The following is a 15,452-nucleotide window of genomic DNA, read 5'->3' on the forward strand; positions in this document are numbered from 1 at the left end:
ACTTCACCACCAACTGCTACTTAGAACACCACACTCACCACTACCTATACGGCCTCTCAACACCACCCGGCTACTTACACTACCTCCTCACCCACTTACACCCCCACCACCTACACCGTTGCCTCACTACCACCTACACCGCTGCTTACATTGTCTCACCATCTCCCGCTACTTTCACCGCCATACACTGCTTACACCACCCGCCACTTAAACCACTTACCAGGACCCACCGCATTCACCACCTCTTCACGGCGACGCACGCCTTACACCTATAGTACCGGCAGAACAACAAAGCTGGAGATGTTCTAGAGATGGAGTAAAGCCAAATAATTGCATACATAAAGAAGAGTCCTCCTTCGGCCTCACTCAATGGTCTTCTACAGCCACCCACAAAGATGGCCACACACTGGACCTTATCTTCACCCGCCTCTGCTCCCTATCTAACCTCTAACTCACCTCTTCCTCTCTCTGACCACAACCTTCTCATTCTCCTCCCTCTCCACTCCATGTCTACAATCCCCACCCCACAAACTTTCACACCCTCGCAGAAATCTTAAACACCTTGACCTACACTCATTCTCTGAATCCCTCCTCCCTCTCACAGATATAAGTTCCTTACACAATGCGGATGACGCTGCTGCTCTATATAACACCACAATAGCTGCAGCTTTGGAACCTGCTGCCCCACTTACACATACCAAAGCTCGCAAAATCAACAGACAGCCCTGGCACACCAGCCTGACCAAAGAACTGAGGCGAGCTTCCAGGGCTGCTGAGCGCAGATGGAAAAGATCCCACTCCAACGAGCACTTCATCGCATTCAAACAGTCCCTCACTACTTTCAAGACCACACTCGCCACAGCTAAACAAACCTACTTCTCATCTCTCATATCCTCCCTGTCTCACAACCCTAAACAGTTATTCAACACCTTCAATTCTCTCCTCCGTCCCCCAGCACCTCCTCCCTCCCCACTCATCTCAGCTGAAGACTTTGCCTCATTTTTCAAGCAGAAGATTGATAACATCAGAGACAGTTTTGGTCAACGACCCCCCAGAGCCCTTCCTCCCGACTTCCCAGCCCTCCACCTCCAAAACCAACTTCTCCACCATCACAGAAGATCAACTCTCCACTCTACTCTCAAGATCACATCTCACCACCTGTGCACTTGACCCGATCCCATCCCACTTCATCCCAAACCTCACCAGTCTTCATCCCAACCCTAACCCATCTCTTCAACCTATCACTAACTACTGGTGTTTTCCCCTCAAGCTTTAAACATGCCTCCATCACACCTATCCTCAAAAAGCCCTCTCTTGACCCATCCTCTGTATCTAGCTATCGCCCTATATCACTTCTCCCCTATGCCTCGAAGCTACTGGAACAACACGTCTACCTTGAACTGTCCTCCCATCTCTCTTCTTGCTCCCTCTTCGACCGCTTACAATCTGGCTTCCGGTCACACCACTCCACTGAAACTGCCCTTACTAAGGTCACCAATGACCTCTTAACCGCCAAGAGCAAGCGACAGTACTCTGTCCTCCTCCTCCTGGACCTGTCGGCTGCCTTTGACACAGTGGACCATTCCCTATTATTACAGACCCTCTCATCCCTTGGCATCACAGACTTGGCCCTATCCTGGATCTCATCATACCTAACAGACCGGACATTCAGCGTCTCCCACTCACACACCACCTCGCCCCCTATCTGTCGGAGTCCCACAAGCTTCAGTCCTAGGACCCCTGCTCTTCTCCATTTACACCTTTGGCCTGGGACAGCTCATAGAATCTCATGGCTTTCAGTATAATCGCTATGCTGATGACACACAGATCTACATCTCTGGACCAGATATCACCTCCCTACTAACCAGAATCCCTCAATGCCTGTCCACTATTTCATCCTTCTTCTCCGCTAGATTTCTGAAACTTAACATTGACAAAACAGAAGTCATCATCTTTCCCCCATCTCACGTGACCCCCCCAATGAACCTATCCATTAAAGTAAATGGCTGCCCACTCTCCCCAGTCCCACAAGCTCGCTGCCTCGGGGTAATCCTTGACGCTGATCTCTCCTTCAAACCACATATCCAAGCCCTTTCCACTTCAGCTCAAAAATATTTCACAAATCCGTTCATTCCTCAACCAAAAATCTGCAAAAACCCTAGTCCAAGCCCTCATTATCTCTTGCCTTGACTACTGCAACCTCCTGCTCTGTGGCCTCCCCTCGAACACTCTCGCACCCCTCCAATCTATTCTAAACTCTGCTGCCCGACTAATCCACCTGTCCCCCCGCTATTCCCCAGCTTCTCCCCTCTGTCAATCCCTTCACTGGCTCCCCAGAGACTCCAGTACAAAACCCTAACCATGACATACAAAGCCATCCACAACTTGTCTCCTCCATACATCTGTGACCACGTCTCCCGGTACTCTCCTGCACGCAACCTCCGATCATCACAAGATCCCCTTCTCTACTCCCCTCTTATCTCCTCTTCCCACAATCACCCCTACTCTGGAACTCTCTACCACAACATATCAGACTCTCACCTACCATCGAAACCTTCAAAAAGAGCCTGAAGACCCACCTCTTCCGACAAGCCTATAACCTGCAGTAACCACCGATCGACCAAACCGCTGCACGACCAGCTCTACCCTCGCCTACTGTATTATCACCCATCCCTTGTAGATTGTGAGCCTTCGCGGGCAGGGTCCTCTCTCCTCCTGTACCAGTTAGGACTTGTATTGTTTAACATTATTGTAGTTTTTATTATGTATACCCCTCCTCACATGTAAAGCGCCACGGAATAAATGGCGCTATAACAATAAATAATAATAATAAAAGAGGCTGCAGCCACAACAATCAGATGAGATCCCAGGACTCATCGCTTCCTCCTGAACTGAATATCCTTCCCTTAAACCGCATAGCAACAATGGTGGAAAACGAGCAACAACGTCCCAGAAATATTTAACATTAGAGAACATCATACACCACAGCTCCGGTAGTCGGGATGGAAACTACAAGACAGAACACCATGGTGTCCTGGGTGTCACAGACATCACGTATAGATGAAAATCTACAGGAGCCAACAATAATTGAAACGTGGAAATCTCCAGAGGGTCCAGCGACCTTAGAGCTGTCTCATTACTGAGCCCTGACAGGAGGGTTACTGCCATCTCACGTCCATCCCAGCGCTTGTCTGTAATCATTGGGGGGTGGCGTGACAGCACGAGAGGCATCACTGACCTGATCCATGAGGCAGCTCGGACGCCTCCTCTCTGGATGCGGAGAAGGCACATCGCGAGCACTCTGGACTAATGGAGGAGGCGCGAAGAGTCGGCTCATCAATGAATGTCCTCACCGGCAGCCTGTGTCATGGCTCTAGACTCATCACCATTAGCTTGTGTCCCTACATTCCTCACCGTCAGCCTGTGTCATGGCTCTACACTCATCACCATTAGCTTGTGTCCCTACACTCCTCACTGTCAGCCTGTGTCATGGCTCTACACTCTTCACCGTTAGCTTGTGTCCCTACACTCCTCACCGTCAGCCCGTGTCATGGCCCTACGCTCATCGTCAGACCATGTCATGGTCCTGAGCTCCCAAGAGTCAGACTGTGTCATGGATGTATGCTCATTGCTAGCCTTGGCCATACACACCTCACCGCCAGCCCGCCTCAGTCAGTTCGTGTCATGACCCAACACCCCTCACTGTCAGCTTGTGCTGTGGCCGTTCGCTCCTCACCGTCCGCACGTGCCATGGCCCTACTCTTTTCCCCGTCGGCTTGTGTCGTGGTCATATATTTCTCACAGCTTGTGTCATGGTCCTATACGTCTCACCGCCAGCCCGTGTCGTGGCCCTACGATACTCCCCATCAGTTCGTGTCGTGGATTTCTCTCAGACTATGTTGTGGTCGCACACTCCTCACAGCCAGCTTGTCGTGGTCCTATATACCTCACCGTCAGCCCGGCCGTGGCCCTACGCTCCTGACTGTCGGCCCGTGGTCGTACGTTTCTCACAGTCAGCTTTTGTTTTGGTTGTACTCTCTTCACAGTCAGCTTGTGTTGTGGTCATACACTCCTCACCACCAGCCTCTGTCGTGGCCCTATGCTGCTCCCTGTCAGCTTGTGCCGTGGTCGTCGTACATTTCACTCAGTCAGCTTGTGTTGTGGTCGCACACTCCTCACAGCCAGCTTGTGTCGTGGCCCTACGCTGCTGTCAGCCCGTGTTGTACGTTTCTCACAGTCAGCTTTTGTTGTGGTTGTACTCTCTTCACAGTCAGCTTGTGTTGTGACCCTACACTTATCAGAGCCAGCTTTTTGTGGTCATACACTTCTCACCACCAGCCTGTCTCATGGCCCTACGCTCCTCACCGTACGCTCGTGTCGTGGTCGTACATTTCTCACAGTCAGCTTGTGATGTGATCGTACACTCCTCAGAGTCAGCTTGTGTCGTGGTCATACGCTCCTCGCCATCAGCCCATGTTGTGGCCCTATGCTCCTCACTGTCAGCTTGTGTTGTGGCCCTACACTCATCTCCATCAGCTTGTGGTATTGTGGTCGTACACATCTCAGCTTGTGTTGTGGTCATACACTTCTCACAGTCCACTTGTGTCGTGGTCCTACACTCCTCAGTCAGCTTGTGTCGTGATCCTATACTCACTGCCATCCAGTGTCGTGGCGTACACTCCTCACCGTATGCCCGTGCGGTGGTCCCACTCCTCTCAGTCAGCTTGTGTCCTTCATTGTTAATATCAGAACCACTAGAGCATAATGGCAGGAGGCAGCTGCGTCCCTCCTTGCTCCCGGCGTCCCTCTGCATGATCTCTGCTCTGTCCATAAGATCCTCTCCCGACATCACAGGTCTCCAGTGGAGACAACACACGGTCGGAGTATTCGGGGCGACATTCTCAGTCACATCTCACTAGATGTATAAATGATGTCCCCAACATGAACCCAGCCACTACTCTACAGCACAGACCCTCGTCCCATCCGGTGGGAGCACTGCTGCCATACTAGGTATCCGGTGTTACATCCATCAATTAAGTACTAAAAACTAATGATGAGGGCGATCTGCGTCCCTGTCCTGACTGGACCGATGGCATCCCGCTAACATATAAACAGCAAACTACCCATTATCTTCGAGGAGCGGCAGATTATGCAGTCCCACGTGAGGGCACAGCTCAGACCGTCGCCCTGTGTGAGGGCACGCCACGCGTGAGGGCACATGTGACGACACAGCATTTATTTTCAGTAGCCCAGAGACAGACTTGCTCCTATGAGTCTGAACGTTGACTCTCTGGTAGATTGAGTTATTGTTTGTGAATTGTTGACTGGCTGCTGTTTATCTCTTATATCAGCTCCTACAGGTTATTGTCTGCCATCTTTGGTGGACAGTTAACCCCTTAGTGACCGGGTCAATTTTTACAATTCTGACCACTGTCCCTTTATAAGGTAATAACTCTGGAACTTCAACGGATCCCGGTGATTCTGACATTGTTTTTTCCTGACATATTGTACTTCATGATAGTGGTAAAATTTCTTTGATATAACTTGTGTTTATATGTGAGAGAAAACGGAAATTTGACGAAAATTTTGCAATTTTCCAACTATGAATTTTTATGCCCTTAAATCACAGAGATACGGCACACAAAATACTTAAGTAACATTTCCCACATGTTTACTTTACATCAGCACAATTTGGGAACCAACATTTTTTTTGTTAGGAAGTTATAAGGATTAAAAGTTGACCAGCGATTTCTCATTTTTACAACAAAATTTACAAAACCATTCTTTTTAGGGACCACCTCACATTTGAAGTCACTTTGAGGGGTCTATTTGATAGAAAATACCCAAAAGTGACACCATTCTAAAAACTGCACCCCTCAAGGTGCTCAAAACCACATTCAAGAAGTTTATTAACCCTTCAGGTGCTTCACAAGAACTAAAGCAAAGGGAAAAATGAACGTGTTAGTTTTTTCACAAAAAAACATACTTTGAAACCAATTTTTTTTTATTTTCACAAGGGTATCGGGAGAAAATGGACCACAAAACTTGTGCAATTTCTCTTGAGTACGCCAATACCCCATAAGTGGAGGAAAGCCACTGTTTGGCAGGGCTCCGAAGGGAGGGAGCAACGTTTGACTTTTTGAATGCAAAATTGGCTGGAATCGATGGTGGTACCATGTTGCGTTTGGAGAGCCCCTGATGTACCTAAACAGTGGAAACACCCAAATTCTAACTCCAACCCTAACACACCCCTAAACACCAACCATAACTAACCACAAACCTAACCCTAGCCCCAATCCCTAGCCTTAATCCCCAACCCTAGCCCCAATCCCTAACCCTAGCCCCAATTCCCAGCCCCAATCCCTAATCCCCAACCCTAGCCCCAATCCCTAATCCCCAACCATAGCCCCAATCCCTAATCCCCAACCATAGCCCCAATCCCTAATCCCCAACCATAGCCCCAATCCCTAACCGAAAAATGGAAATAAAGACTTTTTTTTATTTTATTTTTACCTAAGGGGGGTTTGATTTACTATTTTGTTTATTTTGATCACTGTGATATGGTCTATTACAGTGATCAAAATGAATCAATAGGTAAAAGTTCCTATTGCTGCTGGCAGGCAGATCTCGGTGGGCACACTGCGCATGCGCCCGCCATTTTCTTCCCGGAAGAAGACGTCGGGGGACAGGACCGGGGATGCAGAAGGGTCCGGGGACACCGGAGGTACTCATACTAGGTCACATCAGAGGAGAAAGAAATTAAATGGGAAATCAGACTTTTTTCACGGTCACTGTTATTCCATGAGTAATGGTGATCGCAACACCATGTTCTCCGTGGTCTCGGCTCGAGACCTTGGAGAATTCCCTACACTGGGGGGTGCTATACACATTTCTAAGCGCCATTAAAAAGCGGCGCCGAGGCATAAATACCCTTAACTGCTGCCGTTAAAAGACGTATAGGCTGTCGTTAAGGGGTTAAGCATGGCCATTCAACAATCAATGTTTGCTTATATGTTAATTGCCCATTGTATAAGCCCAAACTATACAGAGTGATTAAATACTCAAACAATGAGCAGTAGTCTCATCAAACCTTACCCCTGACCTGTGGATCATGACCTGGAGGATAGATGTGGGTATCAAAAGGAACTCTATCCTACTAGAAGGGGTCTTTACAGATCAACAGCCAAGGCACCTTGGCTTCATCAAGAGGAATACAGATTTGACATTCTACAGGATGCCAGTTTTAAGCTATGGCCATAGTGGGAAGAATACAGATCTGCTCTATTGAACATCACTGAATCCACGGAGACGCTTGGAGAAGCCAGGTTGGGACCTTCCGGTCACCTGGCTCCATGGAGACGTTTGGCGAAGCCAGGTTGGGACCCTCCGGTCACCTGGCTCCATGGAGACGTTTGGAGAAGCCAGGTTGGGACCCTCCGGTCACCTGGCTCCATGGAGACGTTTGGAGAAGCCAGGTTGGGGCCCTCCGGTCATCTGGCTCCATGGAGACGTTCGGAGAAGCCAGGTTGGGACCCTCTGGTTACCTGGCTCCATGGAGATGTTCGGAGAAGCCAGGTTGGGGACCCTCCGGTTACCTAGCTCCATGGAGACATTTGGAGAAGCCAGGTTGGGACCGTCCTGTCACCTGGCTCTATGGAGACGTTTGGAGAAGCCACGTTGGGACCCTCCGTTCAACTGGCTCCATGGAGACGTTCGGAGAAGCCAGGTTGGGAGCCTCCGGTTACCTGGCTCCATGGAGACGTTCGGAGAAGCCAGGTTGGGAGCCTCTAATCACCTGGCTCCATGTAAACGTTTGGAGAAGCCACGTTGGGACAATCGTGTCACCTCAATGGACTGTCATCTTCCTAAGCTTGTCGTTACCTCCTCTCTGTGTGCGTGCCACAGGTGGGGTAGTCGGCTCTGGAAGATCTGTAGTCACAGCTGCTATTATCCCGGCGAGTCAGCGGAAGGGTGAGACTCTAATGCGCACCATCTTGGGTACTGTGCTGAGACTGTTCTATGTGTTATCTGCCTGTTTTATGGTACAAGAAAGAATTGCCCACACTGTTGTACCCTCACTCTGTGTTGTCTGAGTAGTGTTATGCCCATGGGGAAAGGGATAGCGAGTGCTTGGTGGGATGAGACCTGGTCCATGTGGTTTTGGCTAGCGGACTAGGGCGCCAGCTGACTCCCCGTCTCCACAGCATATCTTGCCCAGAATGAGGGCACAGCTCAGACCCCCACTAGTTATCAGTAAGACTTGCTACATTTCTAAATGGTATCACAACACACCCTGCGCTCCTCACCTTCGCTTGCTCTTGCCTTCCTCCTTGGACTTCTGCAGGCGGCAGATGTGCCGCAGGGCCGGCAGATACTCAGTCACATTCGCGGCTCTGTTCCCCAGGCCAATGAAGGCTCGATGCGACATCACATCCCTCACAACGGATAAGCGGCTCTCCGCGGCGCTGTAAGTAAGAAGCATAAATCTCAGGAGGGGCTACGCACAGAACACCTGGCCGTACGGACACCAGGACCCATGCACACACCACTTACCCTGTGCTGGCAGCCGGCTGGCCGAAGTACACCTGACGACGGGCCTGGGTCACACGCAGGGTCAGTTCCTCCGATGGGTCTTCACCAGATCGCTTGCACAGCTCTAGGGAAGCAGCCAGGGATTTGTGGAGCATGGAGGAACACTTCTGGAAGGAGAGTGCCTCCACCAGGGCACGGATGTCTCCACCGCTCTGGCCGTTCCACCAGTCCCTGCTGTCGCTCCGCAGTCCGTCACACAGACCATGCTTCAATCTGCTCCCTGTCCAGGTAGGACGACAGGTGTGAGCGGGGTCTGCCGTGCCACAGGTGGAGCAGTCCAGGAACGACATGTGATCGGCAAATTCTGCCATGGAGTCCAGACACTGACAGACCAGGAGGGAAGCGGGCAGCTCCCTGGATGAGAGGGCTCTCCTCACAGGCCTCACCTCACTGTGGGCGCAGGGTTCCGCTGGCCTCGGCTCGGGCTCCGCTGTGCTTGCTGCAAGGGCCTCGTCCAAGGAGTCGCTCTCGAACAGGTCGCTGTCATTGAGCAGCACCAGCTTCCTCTGACGTCTCATGGTTGCAGACAGCTGAATGTCTGCCTCCTCGGTGAGGTGGTCAGCGGTGGGCAACGGGCATAGCTCTGGGCTTTCAGAGGGGGCGGCCGGTTCCTCCACACGCACAGGTAATGGCAGAAGGAATTCCAGATTACTGGGCGTGAAGTAAATGTTCCTGGCGTGAAACTCCGCCAGTAGCCGCACGATCGTGTCCCAATGTACTGGATCCAGGATCCGCTCCTGAAAGGGAAGATCAGAGATTTCTGCCGAATCCATGATTGATCACATGGTGGGGCCTGGGCAGGATGATCACCACCACCATCCTCTGGGGGGGTGAGCCATCATCAGGATGATCATCACCACCAACATCCTCCGGGGGGTGAGCATCATCAGAATGATCACCACCACCATCCATCGGGGGGGGGGGGGGTGAGACATCATCAGGATGGTCACCATCCTCCGGGGGGGGGTGAGCCATCATAAGGATGATCACCACCACCACCATCCTCCGGGGGGGGGGGAGGGGTGAGCCATCATCAGGATGATCACCACCACCATCCTTCGGGGGGTGAGCCATCGTCAGGATGATCACCACCACCATCCTCCGGGGGGAGGGGTGAGCCATCGTCAGGATGATCACCACCACCATCCTCCGGGGGGAGGGGTGAGCCATCGTCAGGATGATCACCACCACCATCCTCCGGGGGGAGGGGTGAGCCATCGTCAGGATGATCACCACCACCATCCTTCGGGGGGTGAGCCATCATCAGGATGATCACCACCACCATCCTCCCAACAATACGTGAATCCACAGGAGGATGTGGTCACCTTCACAAAGGAGATGAGGCAGTCAGTTGGGGCAATGATGTTGTCTACGCCCAGCAGGTTCTCGGCACACCCGGTGTGGCATGCGGGCTCGTCTGCGGCGCTGCTCTCGGGTGCTGTGCGGGTGCAGAAGGCGTCACTCGTCTCCATCTTCTGGCTACCTGTAACACAGACAACATGAGCCGACAGTCCGGAGCCGCAGGCTGGCCCAGCTCTCACCCGTTACTGCTCTTGTGCCAGTCTGCACCCTATCTAAGTGAATCAGGAGGCTAAGGATGAGCAGCTCTGTATATAACAGCTGTGGTGCTGAGCCTCACCTGCAGGCAGCCTGTCCCTCACGCCTCCGCTGCAGGCCCAGAACTGCAGGTGCAGGATGCTCGCTCTCACATCGCAGCCAACCGCTGTCAGAAACGTCATCAAATCTTTGCTTTCCGTCCGAAGGTTTTCAGCCAAACAAAGCACCTGAAGGAAGCTGGTGATATTCACCTGAAAGACAGGGCCCATCAGACACCTCAGGGAATGACTACAGCCCTCATCATCGCTGCAGAGGGCGCGACCACTCACCACAGAAGGCGCGACCACTCACCACAGAAGGCGCGACCACTCGCCCTAGAGGGCGCGACCACTCCCAGCAGAGGGTGCGACTACTCACCACAGAAGGCGCATGGAAGAAAAGGTCTTCAAACGCTCCATCAAACATCATCCTAAACATCGGATCTGAGGCAACGGAAAAAAAAAAAGACTTCTCTCACCACAGGCATTCTGATGTGGCTGATAACAGGGGACAATAGACTGGTGTGGCTTCTGACTGCGGAATAGTCGATCATCGTACCGCGTAAGGACAGGTACTCACCGCTGGTAGTGAGAATCACCGGCCTCTTGGTAGTGCTCATGAACGTCTTGATGGCGCTTAGAAATCCAGTATCATCATCAAAGATGACGTCGACCTGAGGAGACATGGAGGGGGTCACACAGAAGGGGTCACCGGGCACTCAGCATTTACCTGAGCAGCACCCCCACCACACTCACCTCCTCAAACAAGATGAGGGACGTGGCCGTTCTGCGCTGCGATTCCTCCGCCCCGGAACCTCTCTCTGTCCCTGAAGCTTTCCCATCATCATCGCTCTGTGGAGCTAAGCACAAGACCTCGTTACCACCCCCTGTAAGTGAGGAGACCCCCACAACGTGCGCAGGTGACATCTGTCTAATGCCACCAGGTACAGAGGGGAGGATACAGCACTGGAAGGCTGACGCCTGCTGAGCGAGGACACGACCCCGGAGACTGAAGGAGCCGAGACTGCACCTCACACCCAGGAGCTACAGGCGGCCTCTCTCCGGCCAGAGGTGGCTGACAACAGGGACTTTGGCTGAGTGTCCTGTGGGGGGCATGGTGTGGGTCTCGCATCACCGGCTCCGCGGATGGAGGGTCTCGCATCACCGGCTCCGGGGATGGAGGGTCTCGCATCACCGGCTCCGGGGATGGAGGGTCTCGCATCACCGGCTCCGGGGATGGAGGGTCTCGCATCACCGGCTCCGGGGATGGAGGGTCTCGCATCACCGGCTCCGGGGATGGAGGGTCTCGCATCACCGGCTCCGGGGATGGAGGGTCTCGCATCACCGGCTCCGGGGATGGAGGGTCTCGCATCACCGGCTCCGGGGATGGAGGGTCTCGCATCACCGGCTCCGCGGATGGAGGGTCTCGCATCACCGGCTCCGCGGATGGAGGGTCTCGCATCACCGGCTCCGCGGATGGAGGGTCTCGCATCACCGGCTCCGCGGATGGAGGGTCTCGCATCACCGGCTCCGCGGATGGAGGGTCTCGCATCACCGGCTCCGCGGATGGAGGGTCTCGCATCACCGGCTCCGCGGATGGAGGGTCTCGCATCACCGGCTCCGGGGATGGAGGGTCTCGCATCACCGGCTCCGGGGATGGAGGGTCTCCCATCACCGGCTCCGGGGATGGAGGGTCTCCCATCACCGGCTCCGGGGATGGAGGGTCTCCCATCACCGGCTCCGGGGATGGAGGGTCTCCCATCACCGGCTCCGGGGATGGAGGGTCTCCCATCACCGGCTCCGGGGATGGAGGGTCTCATATCACTAGCTGCGGGGGGGATGGAGGGTCTCACATCACTAGCTGCGGGGGGGATGGAGGGTCTCACATCACTAGCTGCGGGGGGGATGGAGGGTCTCACATCAATAGCTCCGGAGATGGAGGGTCTCGCATCACTAGCTCCGGGGGGATGGAGGGTCTCGCATCAATAGCTCCGGGGATGGAGGGTCTCACATCAATAGCTCCGGAGATGGAGGGTCTCACATCAATAGCTCCGGAGATGGAGGGTCTCACATCAATAGCTCCGGAGATGGAGGGTCTCACATCAATAGCTCCGGAGATGGAGGGTCTCAAATCAATAGCTGCGGGGGAGATGGAGGGTCTCACATCACTAGCTGCGGGGGGGATGGAGGGTCTCACATCACTAGCTCCAGGGATGGAGGGTCTCACATCAATAGCTCCGGGGATGGAGGGTCTCACATCACCAGCTCCGGGGATGGAGGGTCTCACATCACCAGCTCCGGGGATGGAGGGTCTCACATCACCAGCTCCGGGGATGGAGGGTCTCACATCACTAGCTGCGGGGGGGATGGAGGGTCTCACATCACTAGCTGCGGGGGGGATGGAGGGTCTCACATCAATAGCTCCGGAGATGGAGGGTCTCGCATCAATAGCTCCGGAGATGGAGGGTCTCGCATCAATAGCTCCGGGGGGGATGGAGGGTCTCGCATCAATAGCTCCGGGGATGGAGGGTCTCACATCAATAGCTCCGGAGATGGAGGGTCTCACATCAATAGCTCCGGAGATGGAGGGTCTCACATCAATAGCTCCGGAGATGGAGGGTCTCACATCAATAGCTCCGGAGATGGAGGGTCTCACATCACTAGCTGCGGGGGAGATGGAGGGTCTCACATCACTAGCTGCGGGGGGGATGGAGGGTCTCACATCACTAGCTCCAGGGATGGAGGGTCTCACATCAATAGCTCCGGGGATGGAGGGTCTCACATCGCCAGCTCCGGGGATGGAGGGTCTCACATCGCCAGCTCCGGGGATGGAGGGTCTCACATCGCCAGCTCCGGGGATGGAGGGTCTCACATCGCCAGCTCCGGGGATGGAGGGTCTCACATCGCCAGCTCCGGGGATGGAGGGTCTCACATCGCCAGCTCCGGGGATGGAGGGTCTCACATCGCCAGCTCCGGGGATGGAGGGTCTCACATCGCCAGCTCCGGGGATGGAGGGTCTCACATCGCCAGCTCCGGGGATGGAGGGTCTCACATCGCCAGCTCCGGGGATGGAGGGTCTCACATCGCCAGTTCCGGGGATGGAGGGTCTCACATCGCCAGCTCCGGGGATGGAGGGTCTCACATCGCCAGCTCCGGGGATGGAGGGTCTCACATCGCCAGCTCCGGGGATGGAGGGTCTCACATCGCCAGCTCCGGGGATGGAGGGTCTCACATCGCCAGCTCCGGGGATGGAGGGTCTCACATCGCCAGCTCCGGGGATGGAGGGTCTCACATCGCCAGCTCCGGGGATGGAGGGTCTCACATCGCCAGCTCCGGGGATGGAGGGTCTCACATCACCAGCTCCGGGGATGGAGGGTCCCACATCACCAGCTCCGGGGATGGAGGGTCTCACATCACCAGCTCTGGGGATGGAGGGTCTCACATCACCAGCTCCGGGGATGCAGGGTCTCACATCACTAGCTCCGGAGATGGAGGGTCTCACATCACTAACTCCGGGGATGGAGGGTCTCACATCACTAGCTCCGGGGATGGAGGGTCTCACATCACCAGCTCCGGGGATGGAGGGTCTCACCTCGGACAAGCTCACTGATGGTTTTCTTGACTTCGGGGTTTTGCTTGGGGGCCGCTTTGAAAAAAAAGTTTAAGGACTTGGGGGCCAGTCCGCTCTTGGGGGCCAGTCCACTCTTGTGGCCAGGCCCTCGGGGCGACTTCCTTGGAGAGGACACCACTGTCTTCGGAGAGTTTAGCTTCCCTGTGATGACACAAATGGAGGTTAGGACACAGAGGTCATGTGACAGTGCGGCACAACTCGCAGGAGTCAGCCAGACTTACGGGGAGACTTGACGGTGCTGGAGCTGCTGAAGAAGCAGGGCTTGTGTGCGTGGACTCCCTGCTGGTCCACCTGGTGGGACTGCGTGGCTTCTTTCAGCTGAGCCAGTATCTGGCGTCCGCTGCGCTGACAGGATGCGTTCACTTCAAACACCTGAAAGGAGAGGCCAGGATAAGCCGCCGGCAGCACAGCTCCCGCTCCCCCCGTGCCGGCAGCACAGCTCCCGCTCCCCCCGTGCCGGCAGCACAGCTCCCGCTCCCCCCGTGACGGCAGCACAGCTCCCGCTCCCCCCGTGACGGCAGCACAGCCCCCGCCTCCCCCCGTGACGGCAGCACAGCCCCCGCCTCCCCCCGTGACGGCAGCACAGCCCCCGCCTCCCCCCGTGACGGCAGCACAGCCCCCGCCTCCCCCCCGTGACGGCAGCACAGCCCCCGCCTCCCCCCGTGACGGCAGCACAGCCCCCGCCTCCCCCCCGTGACGGCAGCACAGCCCCCGCCTCCCCCCCGTGACGGCAGCACAGCTCCCGGCTCCCCCCGTGACGGCAGCACAGCCCCCGCCTCCCCCCCGTAACGGCAGCACAGCCCCCGCCTCCCCCCCGTAACGGCAGCACAGCCCCCGCCTCCCCCCCGTAACGGCAGCACAGCCCCCGCCTCCCCCCGTGACGGCAGCACAGCTCCCGCTCCCCCGTGACGGCAGCACAGCCCCCGCTCCCCCCGTGACGGCAGCACAGCCCCCGCCTCCCCCCGTGATGGCAGCACAGCCCCCGCCTCCCCCCGTGATGGCAGCACAGCTCCCCCCGTGATAGCAGCACAGCCCCCGCCTCCCCCCATGATGGCAGCACAGCCCCCGCCTCCCCTCGTGATAGCAGCACAGCCCCCGCCTCCCCCCGTGAAGACAGCACAGCTCCCGCACCTTAAATCCCAGCTCCTGGGCACAGGCGTACACAGCGGCCGTCTTCCCCACTCCCGGGGGCCCAGTGATGAGCAGAGTGTTACACAGGGAATCCTCGTCACTGTCCTCGCTGTCATGGAAGTCACCGGTGCTCCAGGAATCTGTACAGCAGAAAGATTAATGTCTGTAGGAGAGGTCAGCCAAGGGAGGACGGGTGGAGGGCCAGGAAAGAGATGGAGGGAGGGCGGGCGGGAAAGAGATGGAGGGAGGGAGGATGGGAAAGAGATGGAGGGAGGGCGGGCGGGAAAGAGATGGAGGGAGGGTGGGCGGGCGGGAAAGAGATGGAGGGAGGGTGGGCGGGCGGGAAAGAGATGGAGGGAGGGTGGGCGGGCGGGAAAGAGATGGAGGGAGGGCGGGCGGGCGGGAAAGAGATGGAGGGAGGGAGGGCGGGCGAGAAAGAGATGGAGGGAGGGAGGGCGGGCGAGAAAGAGATGGAGGGAGGGAGGGCGGGCGAGAAAGAGATG

The 15,452-nt window shown here is 55.6% G+C and overlaps 1 protein-coding gene across 3 annotated transcripts in view; it reads right to left on the reverse strand.

The window, feature by feature from the left end:
* The window catches only part of ATAD5 (ATPase family AAA domain containing 5), a 57,626-nt gene that overhangs the window by 2,251 nt on the left and 39,923 nt on the right, over positions 1-15,452 (reverse strand). For 2 of the 3 annotated variants that reach the window (XM_073563814.1, XM_073563816.1), the window contains exons 13-22: positions 14,950-15,089; positions 14,040-14,190; positions 13,780-13,959; positions 10,944-11,047; positions 10,768-10,861; positions 10,567-10,631; positions 10,232-10,400; positions 9,918-10,075; positions 8,554-9,329; positions 8,307-8,465 (exon numbers count right to left, since the gene is read on the reverse strand). In XM_073563814.1, the coding sequence (XP_073419915.1) occupies positions 8,307-8,465; positions 8,554-9,329; positions 9,918-10,075; positions 10,232-10,400; positions 10,567-10,631; positions 10,768-10,861; positions 10,944-11,047; positions 13,780-13,959; positions 14,040-14,190; positions 14,950-15,089 (1,996 nt within the window). The remainder of the gene's footprint in view (positions 1-8,306; positions 8,466-8,553; positions 9,330-9,917; positions 10,076-10,231; positions 10,401-10,566; positions 10,632-10,767; positions 10,862-10,943; positions 11,048-13,779; positions 13,960-14,039; positions 14,191-14,949; positions 15,090-15,452) is intronic. The other variant, XM_073563815.1, reaches the window with a different exon arrangement.

This window comes from Dendrobates tinctorius, unplaced genomic scaffold (genome assembly GCF_039654945.1).
Source record: "Dendrobates tinctorius isolate UK_male_01 unplaced genomic scaffold, ASM3965494v1 ptg000399l, whole genome shotgun sequence".
NCBI classification, from domain to species: domain Eukaryota; kingdom Metazoa; phylum Chordata; class Amphibia; order Anura; family Dendrobatidae; genus Dendrobates; species Dendrobates tinctorius.